This window comes from Mixophyes fleayi, chromosome 3, assembly GCF_038048845.1.
Source record: "Mixophyes fleayi isolate aMixFle1 chromosome 3, aMixFle1.hap1, whole genome shotgun sequence".
NCBI lineage: Eukaryota > Metazoa > Chordata > Amphibia > Anura > Limnodynastidae > Mixophyes > Mixophyes fleayi.
The window spans coordinates 100,419,551-100,440,191 of NC_134404.1; the positions used below are offsets into that span (position 1 = coordinate 100,419,551).

General features: G+C 38.0%; 1 protein-coding gene across 1 annotated transcript; it reads left to right on the forward strand.

Moving 5' to 3' along the window:
* The first annotated feature begins 3,156 nt into the window (after nucleotides 1-3,156).
* Nucleotides 3,157-18,904, forward strand: LOC142142726 (uncharacterized). The gene is made up of 5 exons (XM_075200565.1): nucleotides 3,157-3,225; nucleotides 3,333-3,698; nucleotides 12,384-12,473; nucleotides 16,204-16,275; nucleotides 17,715-18,904. Exons 2-5 carry the CDS (start codon nucleotides 3,341-3,343, stop codon nucleotides 18,614-18,616), a joined length of 1,422 nt encoding a protein of 473 aa, XP_075056666.1. The 5' UTR covers nucleotides 3,157-3,225; nucleotides 3,333-3,340; the 3' UTR covers nucleotides 18,617-18,904.
* Nucleotides 18,905-20,641: the final 1,737 nt, after the last annotated feature.

Here is a 20,641-nt window from a genome sequence, read left to right on the forward strand (position 1 = left end):
TTTAAAGGGCACCAGGGAGGTATAAACTGTGGCCTGGGTTCCACAAAGATGGGTAAAAATAAATTATTTTTCATGGAGTAAAATCGCTCTTGGCTTTTTGCCAACCAGGGAACATATATTATCACTTTAAAGTGCAAATGCCCTCAATGTTACATAAAGTCAGATGCATATGTGTAATAAAAGGCGAGGGTCACAGCAAAATATCATTTCTGCTGCAGGTCCATAATTTTGCACATCAATGACCCTAATTAACTTAGGAGCAAATTATCTATCAGCCAAGCCATTTTGTTTTCAGTATTTTTTCTGTGTAATGCTCCTTTAATTAATATCCACATTTTTTATTAATGTAAAGAATATAGCTGATGTCAGGTGATCCTGATTACTTTTTCAATACCAGATAGGACAGGAAATCAAAGTGAAAGTAATCTATTACGAAGAAGAATAAAAAATGATTGACACTGCTCCATAAAATGAGAGGAGACATTGCTGAAGGCAGGAATTACTAGAACATAATGCACTGATACTGAAACATGCAGCATTTCACTCATGCTTCTGATATGAAGCTAATATATTTCAATTTTGATATGTGAAATAGAATGATTATTTCTGCTCCCGCTGGAATGAATACTACATCTCACAGCCATTCTCCGAAGGGTCAACACATTCTCCTTTGCATTTTCGTACAGAAGGCATCATTGCATTTTGCTTCTAGTTGCCACATTTGGGTTATGAATCTTACGTTATTTGTTCTATATTAAACATTCTTAATAAAACAAAATGAATCATGTATGAGGCATGATCTGAGTGCGCCAAATAAACATTTGTTTGCATAGCACATATTGCGTGCACATAGCTTCAAGGATGGCAGATAATATGGAATCAAGGACTAATTTCACAGGAACATAGAGAAATGTATGTGTATTGGTTTATAATGAAAATGAAAAGAGAAACCATGAGAGGATGGTAGAACTCTTAAACACGCACTGTGATCACCAATAATTTTCACCTGTCTTTGGGAAAGCTCAGTAAATTAAATAGAGAAATGGAAAAATGTTCTCAAATATTGCAGAATATATTAAAAAAATCAGATTGTATAAATTGCAGTTTGTGCCCAAAAGTGTTAGTTAAAGGAAATGTTCACCCATTAAAAAAGAATTATGTGTCAACAATTCTCTCCTCAAAGTAATAGAGCAGCCTGGGCACGGTGTCCTATGCCCCTGCAGTACAACAGCTATTATATTTGGCCATCTCTGCCTATTTTGCAGCGGAGATTGTCAGGGGCACTGATTGGATGCTACAGACATCTGTTGCAGAGGTATCAGGAGTGAGTGTCTCCCAAACTGTGGGGGTCTGGCACATAGGATTGTCAGCTGATCTGTAAGTTGCAGGTGGTGATGGTGATGTTACAGTTAAATCACTAGCATCCGCTTTAATAGAAAATATACAGTTATGGACACCTTTGTATTGTAAAGATGGGTGAATGAAGGTGAAAAAGCAAAATATATATGTAAGGGATTTATACCGCAACACATTGCATCTCTCTGTGTTGGTGCTAAAGATCCAATGAAAAACTGGAACCCGCAACAATTTGCTGATAAAAGTCACCTCATACTTCTGTTTTCTGCCTGGTGGGTTCTGCAAGACATGGTGCAAGCAGGACATCCTCTCTCCTATTCGGGGTGGGCTTTTTCCAAATTGCTGGCTCTAATTGCATGATCCCTCCACCATAAGGTTCCCTTATATTTGAAAAGAAAGCTCACAGGGACAGGGGAGGGGCATTGACAACACCGTTAGGAGTTTACAAAAAAGCAATAAGCATGAGAGAGGATATCCTGCTACCACAGAGATTACGGGAACTGCCAGATCAGGGTAGCTCAGGTAAGTGAGATTTTCTTCTTTTACCTACCTCATATAATTCCACTCAAAATTAAACTAAATTTCTAGTTCCTGGTGGAATTATATCCATAAAGAGGGTAACAATTTTATGACATTTTCTTCCTGCTCTCAGATAAAAGTATTTTAATATTTGAAAATATTTTAGATGACTTTAATTTATCGTCTAATATGCCTTACATTTATATCACCAGGCTGATGTGTTTATTCCCTTTGCCTGGAATATGACACAAGTCTGTTCTTGGGATGCAACAGAATACAATGCAGAGATCACAGCTGAGCAGTGTGGTACCCTGGGACAACACAAATAAACAGCTCTGCCTAATGATTTAAGTGCATAGCTAAAGACACAGAAGCAAGTCAGATAACAAACTCAAAGAATTTAGTAAAAGTTGCAGCACAATAAATTAAACTCATATTAAGGTGGACAACTCTTATCTTACTCACTCTTCTAATAGGGCAAAGAGCTTAGTTCTACAGTTTCAATAGTTCTTGAAAAAGCTTTGTCAGAGGTACAATATTTCTGTCTACCTTTCTATAAGGAGCCCTTATGGGAGTACCTTGGATCCCCACAATACCTAAGAATGGGTACCTAAAATAGTGTTTCTATCCTGTTTAGAACAATTGGGCATACTACTAAATTGCGCCCACAGCAAGATTATTATTATTATTATCATTTATTTATTTAGTGCCAGCTTACTCTGCAGTGCTTTATAATTGGTAGATATGATCGCCTAACAAATTATGGATCCCTAATTGCCTCCAGAATCCTGGGAGGTAGAAGTAAAATAGCTTTTAAGAGTTATTTATTGCAGATGGAATAAGCACTCAGAGATTTCAAGGAATCTACCTGGCTGTTGCTCCAAACTCTTTTCCAGAGGGAAGTCCCCCTTCCTTCATGATAGGTTGAGTTATATAAAAAAAACAGGGTCCTGTGCTGCCTGTATCCTCCCAAATTGTTATGTATCAAAAAGGTTCATGTGATAAATACTCAGAACCAATGCATCAGTTGGATTCAGTGTTAGGCAATCAACTAGCAGTTAGAATTAACAGTTAAAATATTATTGCTTAGTAAAGGTGTTTGTAAACAGTGGATCTTTATCTTTCATTTGATGTGATTTTTAGTGTGCAGATGTAAAGTCAGCCTTTCAGTCAGAGGTTTAATAATAGAATCGGGGACATTTTCAGCATTACTGTAATTCTAAAACTGACACATTTGTCTCCATCGACCTAGCTTCTCAGCACAATAAATCCGGTAGCACAATAAGGGGTCTAGTTGGAAGTGTCAGGCAGGAGATCACAGACAGTATTGGCACAAAGACCTTGCATACGGTATAGTCATTGTAAATCTAGTTTCCATAATACCATATTGTTAATAGGAAACCTACTGTAATATAGAAGCTTGGCATGAATAATTCATTCATTTCTTTTTTTCACAGATACAAGAATGGGAACTTTATCTTGGCCCACAGCTACTTTTATAACTGTTGTTGCTACTGTTTACTTGGAAGCGAAAACGACTCAGCCGACAAAGTACACTAAGAAAACGTATAACATGGAGATTGTCAATGCTTTTGAGACTTCTATTGCTCCGCCAACAGAGGAGACTGTTTTTACTGACATAGCGGAAACCAGTGACACCACTACTGAACCTGCCACTTTAAACCCTGATTTCAGAACTGCTACCACCATTTACCCTTTTGACAATTTCACTCTGGAAACAGCTGATTTTTTCTTTAACTGCTGCGATTGCTGTACACCTATAGCTGGGCCACAGGGCGATCCAGGACCAATGGGACTCTCAGGTAAAGTAAACTGTCCGCTTATAGGAGGGCGCTGTACCAAATAGCAAAATTGATGCACAGAAAAAAAAATGCCATAGCATATAGTAACCAGTCATAATCGATGTTCTAGTAATGCTTAGCAAATGTCTAACAGGTTGCTTTGGTGCACCTCTTTCTGTGCGCCAGTTTTCCTAAATATCCACAATCATGACCTTTGTTTGCAGGTCACAGCCAAGCTCAGTCTTTCCTCCAATACGTTCTACAGCCTCCAAACTAGGTGCGTCTACTTTTAGATAGTGTCACATTGTAATAACGGAATGCTGGGTTTTACCAGCTGGAAATGACCACATTAAATCACTGTTGAGTGACCCACTTCTTAAATTATAAGGATATTTCAAGTCACTGAAGACATCCTTGACAATATCAAATGTAGATAAAGATAATGCATTATACATATGTTAACATTACATGTTTATGTTAAAGTCATAGGGCCTGATTCATTAAGGGTCTTAACTTGAGAAACTTCTTATTTCAGTCTCCTGGACAAAACCATGTTATAATGCAAGGGGTGCAAATTAGTATTCTGTTTTGCACATAAGTTAAATACTGCCTTTTTTTCATGTACCACATAAATATGAACTTTAAATTTCAGTGTACAAATAAGCTATCAAGTATTTGTGTGCTATATGAAAAAAAGGCAGTATTTAACTTATGTGCAAAACAGAATACTAATTTGCACCCCTTGCATTGTAACATGATTTTGTCCAGGAGACTGAAATAAGAAGTTTCTCAAGTTAAGATCCTTAATGAATCAGGCCCATATTTATTAAATGTTTGCTGTATAAAGGAAAGTTTGCTGTAGACACTCTAACCACGTGAACCATATTTGGCAACTGTCGCTCTGCGGATTTTGCGTTGCCTTCTTCTGTATCACCACAAATATAATTTATGTAAGTTTAAACTTGATCTATATGTGTCTTTTTAAATCTAAGTATGGATCCGTGTTGTAATACAATTTGTGTTAGTTGTACAAGCTGCAGTACAAATTAACACAAATTCCCCATTGACCGGCTTAATCTTTCAGCTCCTCTTCCTCAGAAGTGAAGAAACCACGCATTCCAAAAACAGTGTTATATTTTTGTTTTTAAATAGTACCATTACATTAACTGGAACACTGTTACATTATCATTGAAGCAATCCTCCAGGAACCACTTTGCTTAAGCAGCATTCCTGGTTACATATTACATTTTCACTGACCTGCTACTTCCTTTTAGTGGAGCCTTGGGAACTGAATACGGAAACAGATTTTCCCCTCTCTTAATTGTACTACATTGTCAGATGCACAGAAGTCATAACACTGGCATGTTTGACTATTATAACTAGTCTTTGACAATGCTCTTTTTTATATGTGTTAATGTTAGCACTGTAGTAAAATCAGACAATAATGGAGAGATAAACTGATTTTCAAACATTTTTAAATATATAGGGCCTGATACATGTTTGGACGTAAGTCCGTTTCCGTGCCATATCTGGAATGAAACAGCTCTGTGCATGCTCCTGAAACAGACCCTACACCAATGAGCACAATTGTATGCAGCTCAGGTCCGAGCGCAAATTACACTTATGACTGCTTACGGCTTGAAGGGCGGAATGGGGGCGGGCAGGAGCAGAACGGGGGAGGGCAGGGGCAGATCGAGGGGAGTGTAGGGGCGAATGAGTGCAGGTAATGTACAGTAAGAGCGTGCCGGGGTGCTCTGATGCAGTTGTGGTCACTTTAAGTCTTGGGTTTCTCATAAGTACGCTTGTTTCAGCTGCATCCTTTGCACCACGTACAGGGCAGGTGTAAATGCCGATTGATAGTGATAGCTGACACTCCTTTGTTTTAAAAAGTACATGTATGCAGACCACTAGCTATCACGGAACATGTGTATGCAACTAAGATATTAAAACGCATTGCATGTACAGTGCGCGTTAAGAAAATATTGATTTGTGTATTTACTGTAAAATGTTTGTAAACATTCCATATTTTTATTAATGATTATACTCTTTTCAGGTATTAATTTATTTTATAATATAACATTTTTTTTTATGTGTTCAGATGTGACCTTATATTGCACATTTGTTTGTGTGTATACTGCGCTCTGTCAGTTATCATACAGTAAGTAACGTTTAGCAGAGTGCAGTTACAACTAGATTCATCTTGAGATCTACTTGGCTTTGAATACGGTCGGAACTACTCGCAAGTTGAATGTAAGTTGCATCTGAACATAAATCAGGCCCATAGTTAATACTTAACAATATTTTTGAGAAGTTCTTTTCTTACTAAATTTATCATGTTCCTTATATGCATATACACACTACACCCCATATTAACCTGGGTAATACTTGCATGGTATAGCGAAAAATAATATATTTAATATGCCCTGAATAACATAAAGTACTGAGTAATATTGTACACATTAAATCAGAGCTGTAACTTAAAATTTTAGCGCAGCCCCCCTTAGCCCTCAGTTTTTACCAAATTAACCTAAAATATTCATAAACTGCCCCCCTTCAGTGTTGCACCCTGGGTAGTCGCCCCTATCGCACAGCCCTAGTTACGGCCCTGCATAAAACACACACACACTTTCACTCATACACAGTAATAAAGTACAGAATTAGCACATGATGTCCATTCTATTTTCTGGTATCCTAATGAAAATCCGATAACTAACTTTTTGTAGTAAAATGCTAAAATTAAAATCCAAAAATTATTGCAAACCTGGTGCATTTGTAGTGTGAAAATGTTTTCATCATTACATATTGTACATAATTGCTTTGCTCTGTGTTCTATTACTTATTTACTGATAATTATGCTTGTGGTTTGCTCTCCATTACTGCATCAGTTCTGAAACTATTGCAGAAAAAAAAAAGATTTTTATTGGCTCTACAAATCACTTGCCAAAGACTAGCTTTTGAAACACACTGTACTCAAATCTAGCAAGAGTTGAAAATCTTGTGCACAGTAAAACTATATGACAGTCTAATAAAAAGAATGACTCTTTTGTTTCAGTTCATAGAAAATTACCAGTTGCTAATTTGTTTTGTCAACAGTTTTATAGTTCATTACATCCTAGGTTGTGAACTATTTATGAGCTAATACACAAGACTTTCAAGGTGTTCTTATTATGTTATATAGAAGGTTAGGGACCCATTCACATCGCGTTTTGTTAAAGCATAGTTTTATACACTATATAGACAACAGAATATGTGCTGCTTTATTGGGTGGCAGAAACTCCTGGGAGTTCAGCAATAGTTTGCCAGCCCAATTCCTCTAACTCTGATCTATAAAAATATGGCTCTACATTTAGGGACATTTTGATAACGGATGCACAGGAAAAATGTATTTTGGGCAATCCAATTGTTTTCAATTTCTAAACACTACTATGAAAAAGACTGAATCTTATTGGCTACTATTATCCAGTATGCTATCCGAGGAATGAACGTACTGGCACCTGTGTGTATGTACACTCCTATTGTAGGGACTTTAAATTTAACTTTGACATGTGCACCTAAAAAAAGTATTCAGATTATACAACAGCACAGAATAAGTTGGTGCTATGTATATAAATAATAATAATAATAATAATAATAATAATAATAATAGTATATGGTAATGACACTACATAAATGCTATATTTAAGCTCTGATGGACGAATCCTAATCATAGTAGAAAACAAATGACTTATATACACTAAGATCCTTTTTTATGAGAAACCAAGAAAAGTGATCTCGTCCTCTCCCCTGGTTTAACAGATGGCAGCTAAGTATTGCTTCAGATCTGTATATGGGGTGGGAGTGAGGCAGCATAACCGAAGTGCAGTAAATGTTATATGCAGAGTGGAAGGCACAGTGTAAGGTGTGGGTGGTTAGTTGTCTGGGTAGGAGTATTATGGCAGATGGCTGGGAACCTATAGTGATAGGTTCTGTGGTGAGGTCAGTGTATTACTGTTGCCTGTGTTGGACATGCTGTAATGTGTGAGGTTTATTTATGTGTAAGAGTATAATTGTAGCCATTGTGGGAGGTCCTGTAATGTGTATGGTCTAGTGTTATTTTTAAGATTATTAGTTTAGAGAGACAGGTATACAATGAAAAGTTTGGGCTGTTCTGTTTGTATAAGGGTATTACTGTACACAATGTGGGACTTAATGTAATGTGTAGCGTATGGGGCTTAGTGCTTTGTGTTGTGGTGTTAGTGTAGAGAGTGAGAAACACTGTGTATTGTTTAGTGATTTAAACACTGATAGTATTGTCGAACCCCTTTTCACCAATCGTTCAGCTAGTCCTCCTTGCACGGATCATAACGCTCACTTTCCCCTGACCATATTCCAACCTCTCTCTGCATTGATCATATCATGAGCCCACTTTCAACTGTTCTTATTGCCAGCACCCCTTGCATTGATCTAATTTCCTGCACTTTTTGCACTGGTCCCATTGCCAGCTTAGCATGGCACCTGTGAAGGGTGGAGCTTAGCACAGCTCCTTCCTGGACAGGATTAGCATGGCGCCAGAGAGAGTAACATAGGAAGAAGGAATGCAGAGTGTTCATATGAGTGAATAACAAGTTCTGTTAGGGCAGTTTCTAGGGGCATTAATGTGATTGGGCAGAGACTGGTTACATCTCTGTTTGTTTGATTGACAGGAAAAGAACTTGTTACTTATCAGTCAGGAAGTTACTTCCTTGCAGAACAGGTGCTGGCTGGCTAGATAAACTGTGAGGAAAGCCCTGTGACAACACAATACACTTGTAACATTCACTGCACAGGTCTATCTCCTGTTTGGTTCATCTATGTACTTTTGTTTGCAGTGTCCCACTTGATACATTTCATAAATATTAATATATATATATATGACTGCAAAAGAAATAACAAGAAAGGTGATACAATGCACTGTATTTATCTAAGGATTACACTTCTATTGAAGTGACAATAAGCAGGATTTTCATTAATTCAAAGACAAATATGTCCTTATGGGGGTTAAAAAAGAGTGATTCTGTGAAATGTAACAGTTCAGTGTAATAATAAATGCCCAATTTCCATTTAATACTTCATAATGTGCATATAAAAATACAGAAATAGTCTGTTCTTTATGAGTAGTCAAATAATATAATGGAAAAACCTAACAGTTTCCTGTGATGTTACATCTTTATTTTATTTGTGAGTTTATTAAATATAAAAATATATAACTGCACTGCAGTGTGCACTAAAATGTCCTTTACCTAGCAGATATTGCATAATGCATAATGAAGTATAGGAATAACAGAAGTCATCAAGAATTTCATGACTATAAAAAGCATGTAGACGTAGACTGAAAGGGAATGGAATGCTTAGATGGCTTCTAATATTCTTATATTTCAAAGTATAATACATGACTAGTAGTTTTTTTGATAAATATAACAAAAATTATAGTTTTTCTACTATTTTAAAAAGTGCTTTTTCCAATGGCCAAAGCACCTAGTGCATTGTTTCTAAAAAAGTGAGTACACACACAAACGAGTAAGTGATGAAGTGAGTGAGGATAAAATAACTTGTAACCAGTCAAAGAATTAGGACAGTAGCACCAGTTACTTCAGCTCAGTTAACTACTGTGTATGCATGTTCAAAGTGGGGGAATAAAGCAGCAGGTAAAAGGAGCAGATGACCAAGCCTCACCAGAATCTGCAACCCACCCTTGTCCCTGTAACATGCTCCTGCCACTAGCAACTGAGTGTGTTGCTAAGGAAACGAGCAGTGCTCCTTTGCTAAGGGCAGGACCAGATACAGATTTAGAGCCCATAATGTCCTTAGTAAGATACTGGTTTCAGAGTCCTTCCATATGGCATTACTATACCCCCCCAAAAAACATTACTACACACCCCACACCAACCCCTACAGAACATTCCTTCACCCCCCCACATAACATTAATAGACCTCCCAGATTACATTAATACACCAGCCCAGATTACATTAATAAACGCTAAAAAGATATATGAGATAGCGCAAAACTCAAATTGGCACAATGGTTTAATGATCACAAATAAAAATCAATAAAAATCAGCATTACTTGAGCATAAATATGCATGCACAATATTTCAATACACACTGGATAAATTATGAGTAATCATTGGCATAGAATGCACATATAAAACTATTGGTGCAGCTTGATAATTGCCACTGCAACACCTGATACAGAAGATTATATCGTAGTACAGAGTCCACCTAGGTTCCAGGACACCGTATATAGTATAGATGAAGTGTCAATATTTTCGAAAATGACTTAAGGAAATAGAACCACACAACCGTGTGCGTAAGTGATGTCATTCACCTTAAAATCTCATATCTCAACATACGGGACCTTGACAGCATGTAGCGCTATGTAGTTATAAATGAGCTTGTAATTCCAGCATGTGTGCTGTGCTCAAATTCTTGCGCTCCCCGCTTTAAGGCTCTCCTATTCAATTTTTGAGTCTGTCAACCAGCCTGCGGCACTGATTTGATCAAATCAGTGCCGCAGGCAGAAAATATTTGACAGAAAATATTGACACTTGGTTGACAGAAAATATTGACACTTCATCTATACTATATACGGTGTCCTGGAACCCTAAGTGGACTCTGTACTACGATATAATCTTCTGTATCAGGTGTTGCAGTGGCAATTATCAAGCTGCACCAATAGTTTTATATGTGCATTCTATGCCAATGATTACTCATAATTTATCCGGTGTGTATTGAAATATTGTGCATGCATATTTATGCTCACGTTAATGCTTAATTTTATTGATTTTTATTTGTGATCATTAAACCATTGTGCCGATTTGAGTTTTGCGCTATCTCATCTTATCTTTTTAGCTTTTATCTTCTATAGCAGGTCCAGATCCTGCTTAGATAGCAGCATCTTAATCGGACACTTTAGGTGGATTAGCGCCCCTTATTTTTGTGTTTGTTACATTAATAAACCCCCATCATCCCTACTCCCCGCAGAAAACATTAATGTACCCCCTCACCTCTGATATTTACCAAGCCTTGAAGAGTGCAGCACCATTCAGTGTGCAGAGCAGGAGAGAAAGATAGAGAATGAAAGAAGAGGAGAAAGGAGGGGCGGGAAGAAGAAGGAATGTCCGCCTAGGCAGTGTATAAGCAATGGTATCTATCTTGCAGCATATACACTGCCATAGTCTAAATCCTGTTGTTCCTAGTGTCAACCACCCACTGTGCTGACACTGTCCCCAGCAGCCAGCAGCTAATGTGTAGTGTGTTGAGTCTGCATGGTGAGTCAGACTCCAGATACCATTCTACCTGTAAATCATCAGCAAAATGTTTTTTCTCTATATACATTTCAATATGACATCACTTTTAATTTTTATTTAAAAAATATTAAATCTATATTTGTTTGTGGTGTGAATATGTTCATCTTTGCCCCCCAGCCATCAGTACAAACTACCAAATGATATCTCCCTACTAAGTGGGATAGATATTACTTTATTTTAGCTTATGGGGTGTGCTTTTTAGGTCATTTTGGGGCTAATGTTGTGGCCTGCAGGGTGTGTTTGGTGCACATATGTGTGAAAAAATTGAGTGGTTCCGATATTGAGGGAGGCATTTTAGGACTTGTGTGGTGCGAGAGATTTAGAGCTCATATGGGTCTAATTAAGTGATTTATGGCTGATGTAAGGGGGCAGAGGTCATTTGGTGCTGGTGGGCAAGGGAGGTCTTGTTTATACTTTGCAGGTGGACCACAGGGGGCTAGGCCAACAAGTAGCCATTCCGAACAACAACATTTTAACAGCATAGAGTAGTGGCATGAGGCTTCTGTAAAACTGGATCTGGGAAATTGTGGTGTCAAATGCACCTCCATATGTTCACGAGTTGCTTTATGTTTTTGAATACTAACTTTTTTACTTAAATATGTTATTTTGTTAAAAGAGAGCTAGGAGAACTGTTATATAGATGCACAAGAGTATTTTGTTGCTTTGTTACAGCTATTGCTGAGGATGATACTATTACAGGATCAGGGGCAATGGTGGTGCTTATACTTTTTAGGACTTATCCTTGGGGGATGTAGTCATACCGGCGACTGTTAATCTATCGACAGTAGGACTGTTGACACCAAAAACTCGACAGTCAGACTGTACAGACTGCAGAGAAAATGGAAAGATTTCCAAATTAACCAATTTTCAATTTAATGTAAATGAATTAAAACAATGTGGATAGAAATCTTTCTTAAGCTCTTCAAATATTTTCTAATACTTACAAATAGAGGTCACTGTGTTAGCTGTATGTTACAATGGAGGAGTTGAATCTTTTTAAACTGGGGACTTTTGTTTGAGTTATAATGAATGATTGTTCATTCTGCCAATAAAGGTAACCAATTTCCTACACCTGTACTTACTTTTTATCATAGAAATACTTGCTTGAATAAAAAGTGAAATTCTATTCAAGCTAAGCTTCAAGGTGACTATAATTTGTTTCATGAAAGGTGATTTTGACTATATATCGATTTCATTCTTCTGGGCCACATAACATTAACAGGGCTTGTGAGCTGTCAGAGGATTTTCTATCATTGAAAACCACTATGTTAATTTTAATACAGACTGGTACTTGATTGCATTGATGGTGTCAAGAAAATAAATGACACTTTCTTTGATGAAAAAAGACTCTCAGATATATTTAATACATTTCATTTTGCAGGTCCCAAAGGAGACACTGGGGACATGGGTTTGCCAGGACCACATGGAGCTATTGGTCCCCCAGGTCCAAAAGGCTATAAAGGAGACAAAGGTGTGTATGAGTGACTGTGAATTGATTTCAGTACCAGTGTTAGGGTAATAAAAAATTGGCCGATAGACATCTGGCAAAGTTGTCTTACAATGTGTCATCACACTTCCTACATGTACACAGGTCCAATAAATCACAACTGTTCTATTATTGAAGCACAGTTTTCCATATTGTCACTTTTCATAAACTATATGGTCCTAAGTGACTCAGGGATACTCATCTACTAACTGAACATCATTGGTGGTGTTATCTATTTGATGTAAGCTCTCATGAGCAGGGCCCTCTTTCCTTGTGTGCTTCCATCACCCTCTGTACCTCTTGGCTTGCTTCGCTAGCCCTGTTTTCCCGGTTTTGTTTTTTTTAATCTTTGGCCTACTTCTCACTGATTTCTACCATCCCTTTCACTATCTGTCCCAGAAATAATCTGATTTGCTTTACCCTGTCACCTGTGTTTGTATATATTTTGTTCTTTCTGTATCATGTTGTGTCTTGGTTCTCTGTTTTCTGTATATGTAAAGTACGGGGCTGCGGACCCTTTGTGGCGCCTTATAAGTCAAAGATAATAATCATCATCATCATCATCACCATTTATTTATATAGCGCCACTGATTCCGCAGCGCTGTACGGAGAACTCATTCACATCAGTCCCTGCCCCATTGGAGTTTACAGTCTAAATTCCCTAACATACACAAACCAACAGACAGAGAGAGAGAGAGAGAGACTACGGTCAATTTTAATAGCAGCCAATTAACTTACTAGTATGTTTTTGGAGTGTGGGAGGAAACCGGAGCACCCGGAGGAAACCCACGCAAACACGGGGAGAACATACAAACTCCTCACAGATAAGGCCATGGTCGGGAATTGAACTCAAAATTGACCCTAGTGTCTACCTGTCTCCCTCTCTGTCTGTCTGTGTGTGTGAGTGTCTATATTAGGGAATTTAGACTGTAAGCTCCAATGGGGCAGGGACAGATGTGAATGAGTTCTCTGTACAGCGCTGCGGAATCAGTGGCGCTATATAAATAAATGGTGATGATGATGATATTGTGAGTTAAAGATTTTCGGTAGAAAAATATAGACACTCCCATGCCGGAGGTCTACTCAGGATCCTCATGTCAATGACAGATATCCTTCAATCTGGACCTATATCTCACTCCTGATATTCTTAGGCAGTTCAAAAAACTATATAAAACCGTAATGCCCAGCTACTGTAATAATGACTAGTGCATATTGTCTCTCCTGTGTTTGCGAGAGACAGATACTCAGATAAAGCTTAAACTGCCAGCTGCAAAAGTCCTCTGATGATGATTACCATCAGCATGTATCTTTCTGGTGCCCCTATGAGACCCATTGAGCATGGTGCTTGTTGTTGGAAGGAGGGGGGAGATGGTTTTTGCAATGACAATTCCTCTTAAGAACTCTTCCCCCGTACTGACCAGGATGGGGACTGGAACTGGTTTCACTTTATGTCAGGCCAGTGAGTCTCCTTCTGTGGTCCTGTAGTCTGACTGGCCCAGTCTGGCATATCCTGGTGCTTGTTGACTCTTTAGCTGGGGGGACCCCAGGCTTGTCAGCCACCCTCCCCCCACTTTATCAGTAATCAGCCCAGGCCATAGCACTGGTGTTGGTTACTGATGTTTTGGAGGACACAATTTGTAAATTTAGTTTATGGTTATTATATTTTTAAAACTGCAATCATCATCACCACGGTGATGATAAATACTGTATGTTTACTTCAATGTACAGTGTATTAGAAGTTGCACATTTTTTAATTTTCCTGCAACTCAAAAAATACATACATAAGACCAGAATTCTGCAGCTGTACCTTTACACCATAGGTTAGCACTGATTTCTGTGCAGTGATGTCAGTGCAATGTACAAAAGTGCTGTACCAAAGCAGATGACCGGAACGGGAGCATGTCCTATATTACCCCTTTACCTGCTCCATCATCTTCTTTTGTAAAGTTCAAAAAAAAAAAAGAAGAACAGCGCTAAAGGTAGTAAAGATAATCACAATAGAATCAGCGTGCACTGTACAGGCACTTTTCCATAGAGATAAAAGATTTTTATGTGACTTTATTAATTGGAGAAGGGAGGGAGCTAAACTAGGTTATAAACCACTCCCGGTTGAACAAGGACACCCGCATATATAGCTAATAAACAAAAGTTTACATTTATAGTATTGCTGATGCAAATTAAGGTCAAACAATTCTTGTATTTAAAGATTCTCTCCATGAAAAGTCATTCCATGACCCTTGTATTATTCTACAGTTATTGCACTTGGGGTAAAGCAGCAAATTCCAAGGATGTTCTTTAATATAAGCCCTAATCATTTAATTGATAGGAAAAACTGCTTGTCTGTTGTTTGAGTAATCTAGATGCATGATTCACCTATTGTATTCAGAACATACACTGGAGAAACACGACTTTTGAAACAATAAGAAAAAAAAAGTATCTGGTGGATGTACAGGTTTCTCTAAAATAGTGTATATAGTCTCAATTGGAAGTGGCAGTACATTTTTCTCTTATAATTTTGAAACATAGCTATAACTCTTCCAGAAATAATTCTGTTTAGCAAGTAGGCAGCGCTCAGACATGTGACCACACTCTACAGTACATCTTTCAGCAGAGATTGCATATTTTATCCCACAATTTTCCATAATAGATCTGCCCATTATGCAAGCTTATCAATAATTCATCGACATTTTTCAATAATATGTATATTTGCTTAGTAAGTTATATTGTAGTGGAAGAGGATGATAGACTGACAGTTAACCTTTTTATTTCCAACAAAGTGCTCTTAAAAGCACACAGGAAATACTGGTTTTTACTATTATGTCTGTTTGACTGTGCATAATAGGCTTGCTGGGTCGGCCTTTTAAAACTGATCATATCAAATGCGCCAGGTTTATATTATGCATTTTACCACACATGGAAAGTGAAATGAAACCCACGTAGGTCAAGTTAGTGAAATTTATATTAAGAGTCAGAAAATGGATTATTCAATCTCTAGGTAAACCAAGCAAATGTTTCTGTATTCATCACAGAAAAACAACAATTACTCAAATTTCCCAGGTGCTTCTTAGAATCTGTATAGAATAATCCAATCCAAATGAAATGATTAAATGAAAAAACGAGGGCACGCATCTGACAGCACTTCAGTCAAAAATAACACTAAAATAACCATGACCACTGGGGTATTGATACAAAGTCCATCTGCAGCTGTTTTCCATACCTTGAGGAAACATGATTAATGCGTGTCAAAATTTATCCGGTGAGTGCCCTCGGTTTTATCTTTATTTTAACTTTTTTGTTTTTCAACATTGATCTATATTTATATAACTATTCTGTGCACAGTTTAGTTCTAAAATAAAATGCACCCTTTACTCATAACTCTTTCACATTTGAAGATAAATTTCACCAAAGATGTGTTTACATGCTGAGTGAATGAATTGCACTGCGGTAGTCTCTATGGGAGAAATGTGCTCTCTGGGTCCTGTAAGTCAACTGCAATATATCATACTTCATGTCTACTTTGTAGTAAGTTTCACTTGTGGCGTGTCAATATATGAACATACCGCACTTGTCTTCAGCATATCCTACTGGGAACAATGATACCTATTGGCACCTTCATGTTCTTTAAAAGCATAGAACTTCAAAAGAGTGAAAATACTGTATACAATAATATAGCTCCTTAATGTGTGCTAATGTTAATGGAGATCTATATATGTAGGGGAGAAAGGTGAGCACGGTGAACAAGGAACGAGTGGGTTAGCTGGAATCCCAGGAAGGCCAGGAGAAGCAGGTAATGCTAATGAATGATGTACAGTTATGCCTGTCTGTTTCTCATCCTACCTCTCTTGTAATGAAACTGCTCCACTGACCTCTGTTCAAATTGATTCTGTTGAAGGAGAAACACTGCCCTCAGAGATCTGTCAGATACATACATACTGAAGGTAGCAGACAGCCATACACCATGTGATTGGAGAGCAAACATGTGCTGTTGCTTAAGAAATGCTGTTTAAATAATTGATTTAACCCATTTGGTGCCAGGGGACAGCTTTTAACAAATCGCTACACTAGTTCCCTCTGGCAATGGATGTGATATGTGTTCTTGATAACTGTATAGCAATTATAGAAACATAAATGCCACTAGTCTGTTGCTAAATGTTGTGGCACTTAAATACATTTTAATTACTGCAGGTTTATAGACGGTGTACGCTTATCACTGGAGGAATAGGACACACTTAATGTATGCGCCTCACTGGTTAGCGTACTATTCTAATTTGGGAACGGTATGGTGAATTAACGGAATGATTTCTTATATGATGTTGCTAGGAAAAAGTGATGAGAAAAGAGCACATAATCTGCAGAAGAGATTGGGTTATGTCTTATTGTATATACACATATTCCTCATGAATTCTGAAGGCATGAAGTCACCACTCATCCATTATATATGATGACATCACTGCCTGCAAATACCATCCAATATGACCCATTTTACCCAGGAAGCAATGGTGTGCTCTGTGTAGGTTTAACTTATTACTTTTAAATATAATTGAAAGTAAGAAAAAACTTTGGGTTCTGTTATCTGGTATCAATTTTGAGTAATTTCACAAAACCAGAATATTACTAAGTCAATAATTGCTGCTGTTCATTGATAAATTGACAATCTTATATATATATTGACATGAGCACTGAGTTTCTACTCTTGTAGTGCAAAAGACTGTTGGTAGTGTTTGAGCAGTGTCCATTGGGCACAAACATGCGCCTACTTTTGCACCAAGTGAAAAAAAAATGACATTTACTTTTGCAGGATGGATTATTTAAATAATGCGCAGAGCTGGCATATAGGTGAATTTACGTACAAAAGGCAGCAGTGTGGGTCCCCATGTTTGCAGGTTCATAAATGACCCTTTCTGCGAGAAGCGCTGCTAAACATTTTAATCAGGTGGGGAGCGCCAAGGGCGGTGGGTAGATCAATGTAATTTTTAAATGTAATTTAGGATATTTAAGCGTGGAGCTTCAGAATATAAAAAAAAAAATATCCACCAAAATATGAAAAGGAGCTAATTCTGGAAACAACTCCTGTCCTATAGCCAATGACTACAGGTAATAGACACCATACATGTAACACATAAGGATGAAAGTGATCACATACTAAATCTGAATAAAAGGACTTGGTTTCTAAATACAAAACTTCATGCTTCATTCTAACACAATCAATGGTTTTTACTTTTACAGGTGAGATCGGACCAAAAGGTGAAAAAGGAAATCTTGGACTTGCTGGTATAAAAGGACAGAAAGGATATAAAGGCGATATATGTGAAAATGGCACAAAAGGGGACAGAGGTGACAGAGGGGAGCAAGGCTTAATAGGTCTGGATGGGGAGAAAGGAGACAAAGGTGAAAAGGGAGATTCAGGAGACAAAGGAAATTATGGAGATATTGGAGAAAAAGGAGATATAGGAGAACCTGGTGATAGAGGGTTAAAAGGGGATAAGGGGATAAAGGGAGATGCAGGGCTGAATGGTATCCATGGCTTAGAAGGAGAAAGTGGAGAGAAGGGAGAACTAGGACTTAAAGGGGATAAGGGTGAGATTGGTTCTCCAGGTTTATTCGGTCCACCTGGACCAAAAGGCAATTATGGCATAAAAGGAATTCGAGGGATTCCTGGAAAAAAGGGTTCTCGGGGTCTTAAAGGATCCAAAGGGGAAAATCCCAAGCCCATAAAATCTGCCTTCACTGTAGGACTATCAAAACCTTTTCCTGCTCCCAATGCACCTGTAAAATTTGACAGATTACTGTACAATGAACAAGAAGAATACAACCCTACAACAGGGAAGTTTAATTGCACAATTTCAGGAACCTATGTGTTTGCATTTCATGTGACAGTCAGAGGCCGTCCAGCTCGGATTAGTATTGTTGCTCAAAATAAGAAGATATTTAAAAGTCGTGAAACCCTGTATGGCCAAGAGATAGACCAAGCTTCAGCAATGTTGGTTTTGAAATTAAATGCAGGGGATCAGGTTTGGTTGGAGGTGGCAAGGGACTGGAATGGTATTTATGTTAGCAATGACGATGACAGCATATTTACAGGATTTCTTTTATATCCGGATGACCCTGTTGAAACACAATTAACATAATACCCATAAAAAATATCACAGTGATTTGTTGCTATAAGTTAGTTAAATTGTATCAAAACTTGATATTAGATTTTTGATAAAGGGGACAATAATTCATAAATGTCCAGTAAATTCTAATAAGACCATTATAAAAATACCGGTCATCAAACTCAGGATATGAACATCCAGAAATATTAATTGCTATGCTTCTAATAATCACATATGTGACTTAAACTACTATATGATCTGTTCTATTTTCAATCAACTATTTAAGCAGTGACTAAAACAAATGTATAGATGTTAATACCTTCTCAAGGATTGCTCAATTATATGTCAAATTAAAGAAACCTTTAAAAATAAATATTTTGGAAGAACAATGAGTACATTTATTATTTGTTACTGATGAAAACAATAATGATAACGATTACCTTTCTACACAATAGTTTCCATAACCCCACTCCTCGTATAGCACCCAAGGTCTTGGACCCAGCCATGGATACCAGATGCCATACTTAGGGTGATGAATAGGGTAGTGGGTGTCACCATGGCAGATGTAAATGCAACTCACACAATACCAACAGACTAAATAAATGGTTGTCAGTACATATTTCTTTTTCTGCTTTACCTGACTTCAGTTGCTTAAATAAAAGGTGACATAGTTTAGGACACAAACAAGGGGCGTTGAACAGTTTCTTCATCCCTTTTAAACACACTTGGGATCTTTGTGTTGTACATCTGAGTTGCTCTAACTGATGTTCCAGGGGAAATATGTAGAAAATATCAGAAACCAGGAATCCATATTTGTGGTCAACAAATAAAGTCCTTCACTTTGGCAGGATGTCTAGCTAATACTCTCCCCTCTGGTATGATCATGAGCAACAGGGGCATGGTAACTGTCCTTCACCATAGCAAATGGCCAGATAGTCACAAACCAGCACTCGCCTAAGCCAGCATGACTTGTGTATGACAAAAAGTTAATCATAGCACACCCACCTGGTCTCTCTAGCAATCAGGGCCTTATCCAATAGGCTGACTAGTCTACAGTCTAGGGTGCAAGTTGTCACATTTCAATGCAGAAAATCACAGCTAAGGAGCTCGGAACATGGTGAAATACACAATATTTATTGCAGATATGTTCCCAGAAAATGCAGTAAGGTACAAACCGGATGGTGTAGATATAGCACAGGGAGTGCATGGAAGTGCAGAAGGCAGATAATAGGAACACGGCTGATGCAGTTGAACAGGAAGTTTGTAGAAATCCCTGAGGTGCACCAGGAGCACAACAAGAAAAAGCACAGCAACATATAGCAACAACAATGACGAGTATGGTACATGGGAAGGAACAGAAATAAATAATGAGAGACACAGCTGTACCATTAATGAGGAGCAGAGATAACTCCTACTAGTGAGTCAAAATGTCCATAGTGGAAGAGCAGTACCTCTGGCAGCATGGAGGTACTGCATCCAGGAACACAACCATGGCAAGACTAACATAGTTCTAAACAAACAGGAGCTGCAGAAGGCAAGCTGCATCCTATGAGGAGATGCTGCAAAGCAGACAGAGGCAGATTGTGACAGTACCCCCCCTTTAAGGGAAGATTTCAGATGCCCAAATTACGAGGACCGGTCAAAAAAGAGTCACAGTCCAAAATTGGGCATGTAGCTGAAAAGTCCTCGTCTAGGTATAGGTACAGAAACTACGTCACAAGAGAGTTGAGACCCAGAAGACCCTTTCTTCTTCTTTGCTTTCTTTGCTTTTTGTGAGTCTATTTAGGGACACAGGGTTGTTCAAATTGAATAGAACATGAAGGCAACTCCAAGGCTTGGGTAACTGGAGACAAAGAAGATGGCATAGACGACATGCTGGGAGTACCATTGACAAGTGCTGGAGCAAATTCTTTGATCACTGCATCAGAAAAAAGCTGCAAATCAGAAAGAATGGGATCATGGTCTCAATAAAGGGGCTTGCCCATTTTAGAGCTTTTCCTGTAAAGCTGAATAACAGGCAAAACACTTGCTTTTGTTGGGTATCTAGGAGGTCAGGTA

Bases quoted from the DNA above. Each gene is read 5' to 3' on its own strand.
- LOC142142726 (XM_075200565.1), top strand. From the start codon at position 3,341: ATGGGAACTTTATCTTGGCCCACAGCTACTTTTATAACTGTTGTTGCT. The intron at 12,474-16,203 runs GTGTGTATGAGT...CTATATATGTAG, and splicing joins AGGCTATAAAGGAGACAAAG to GGGAGAAAGGTGAGCACGGT. The intron at 16,276-17,714 runs GTAATGCTAATG...TTACTTTTACAG, and splicing joins AGGAAGGCCAGGAGAAGCAG to GTGAGATCGGACCAAAAGGT.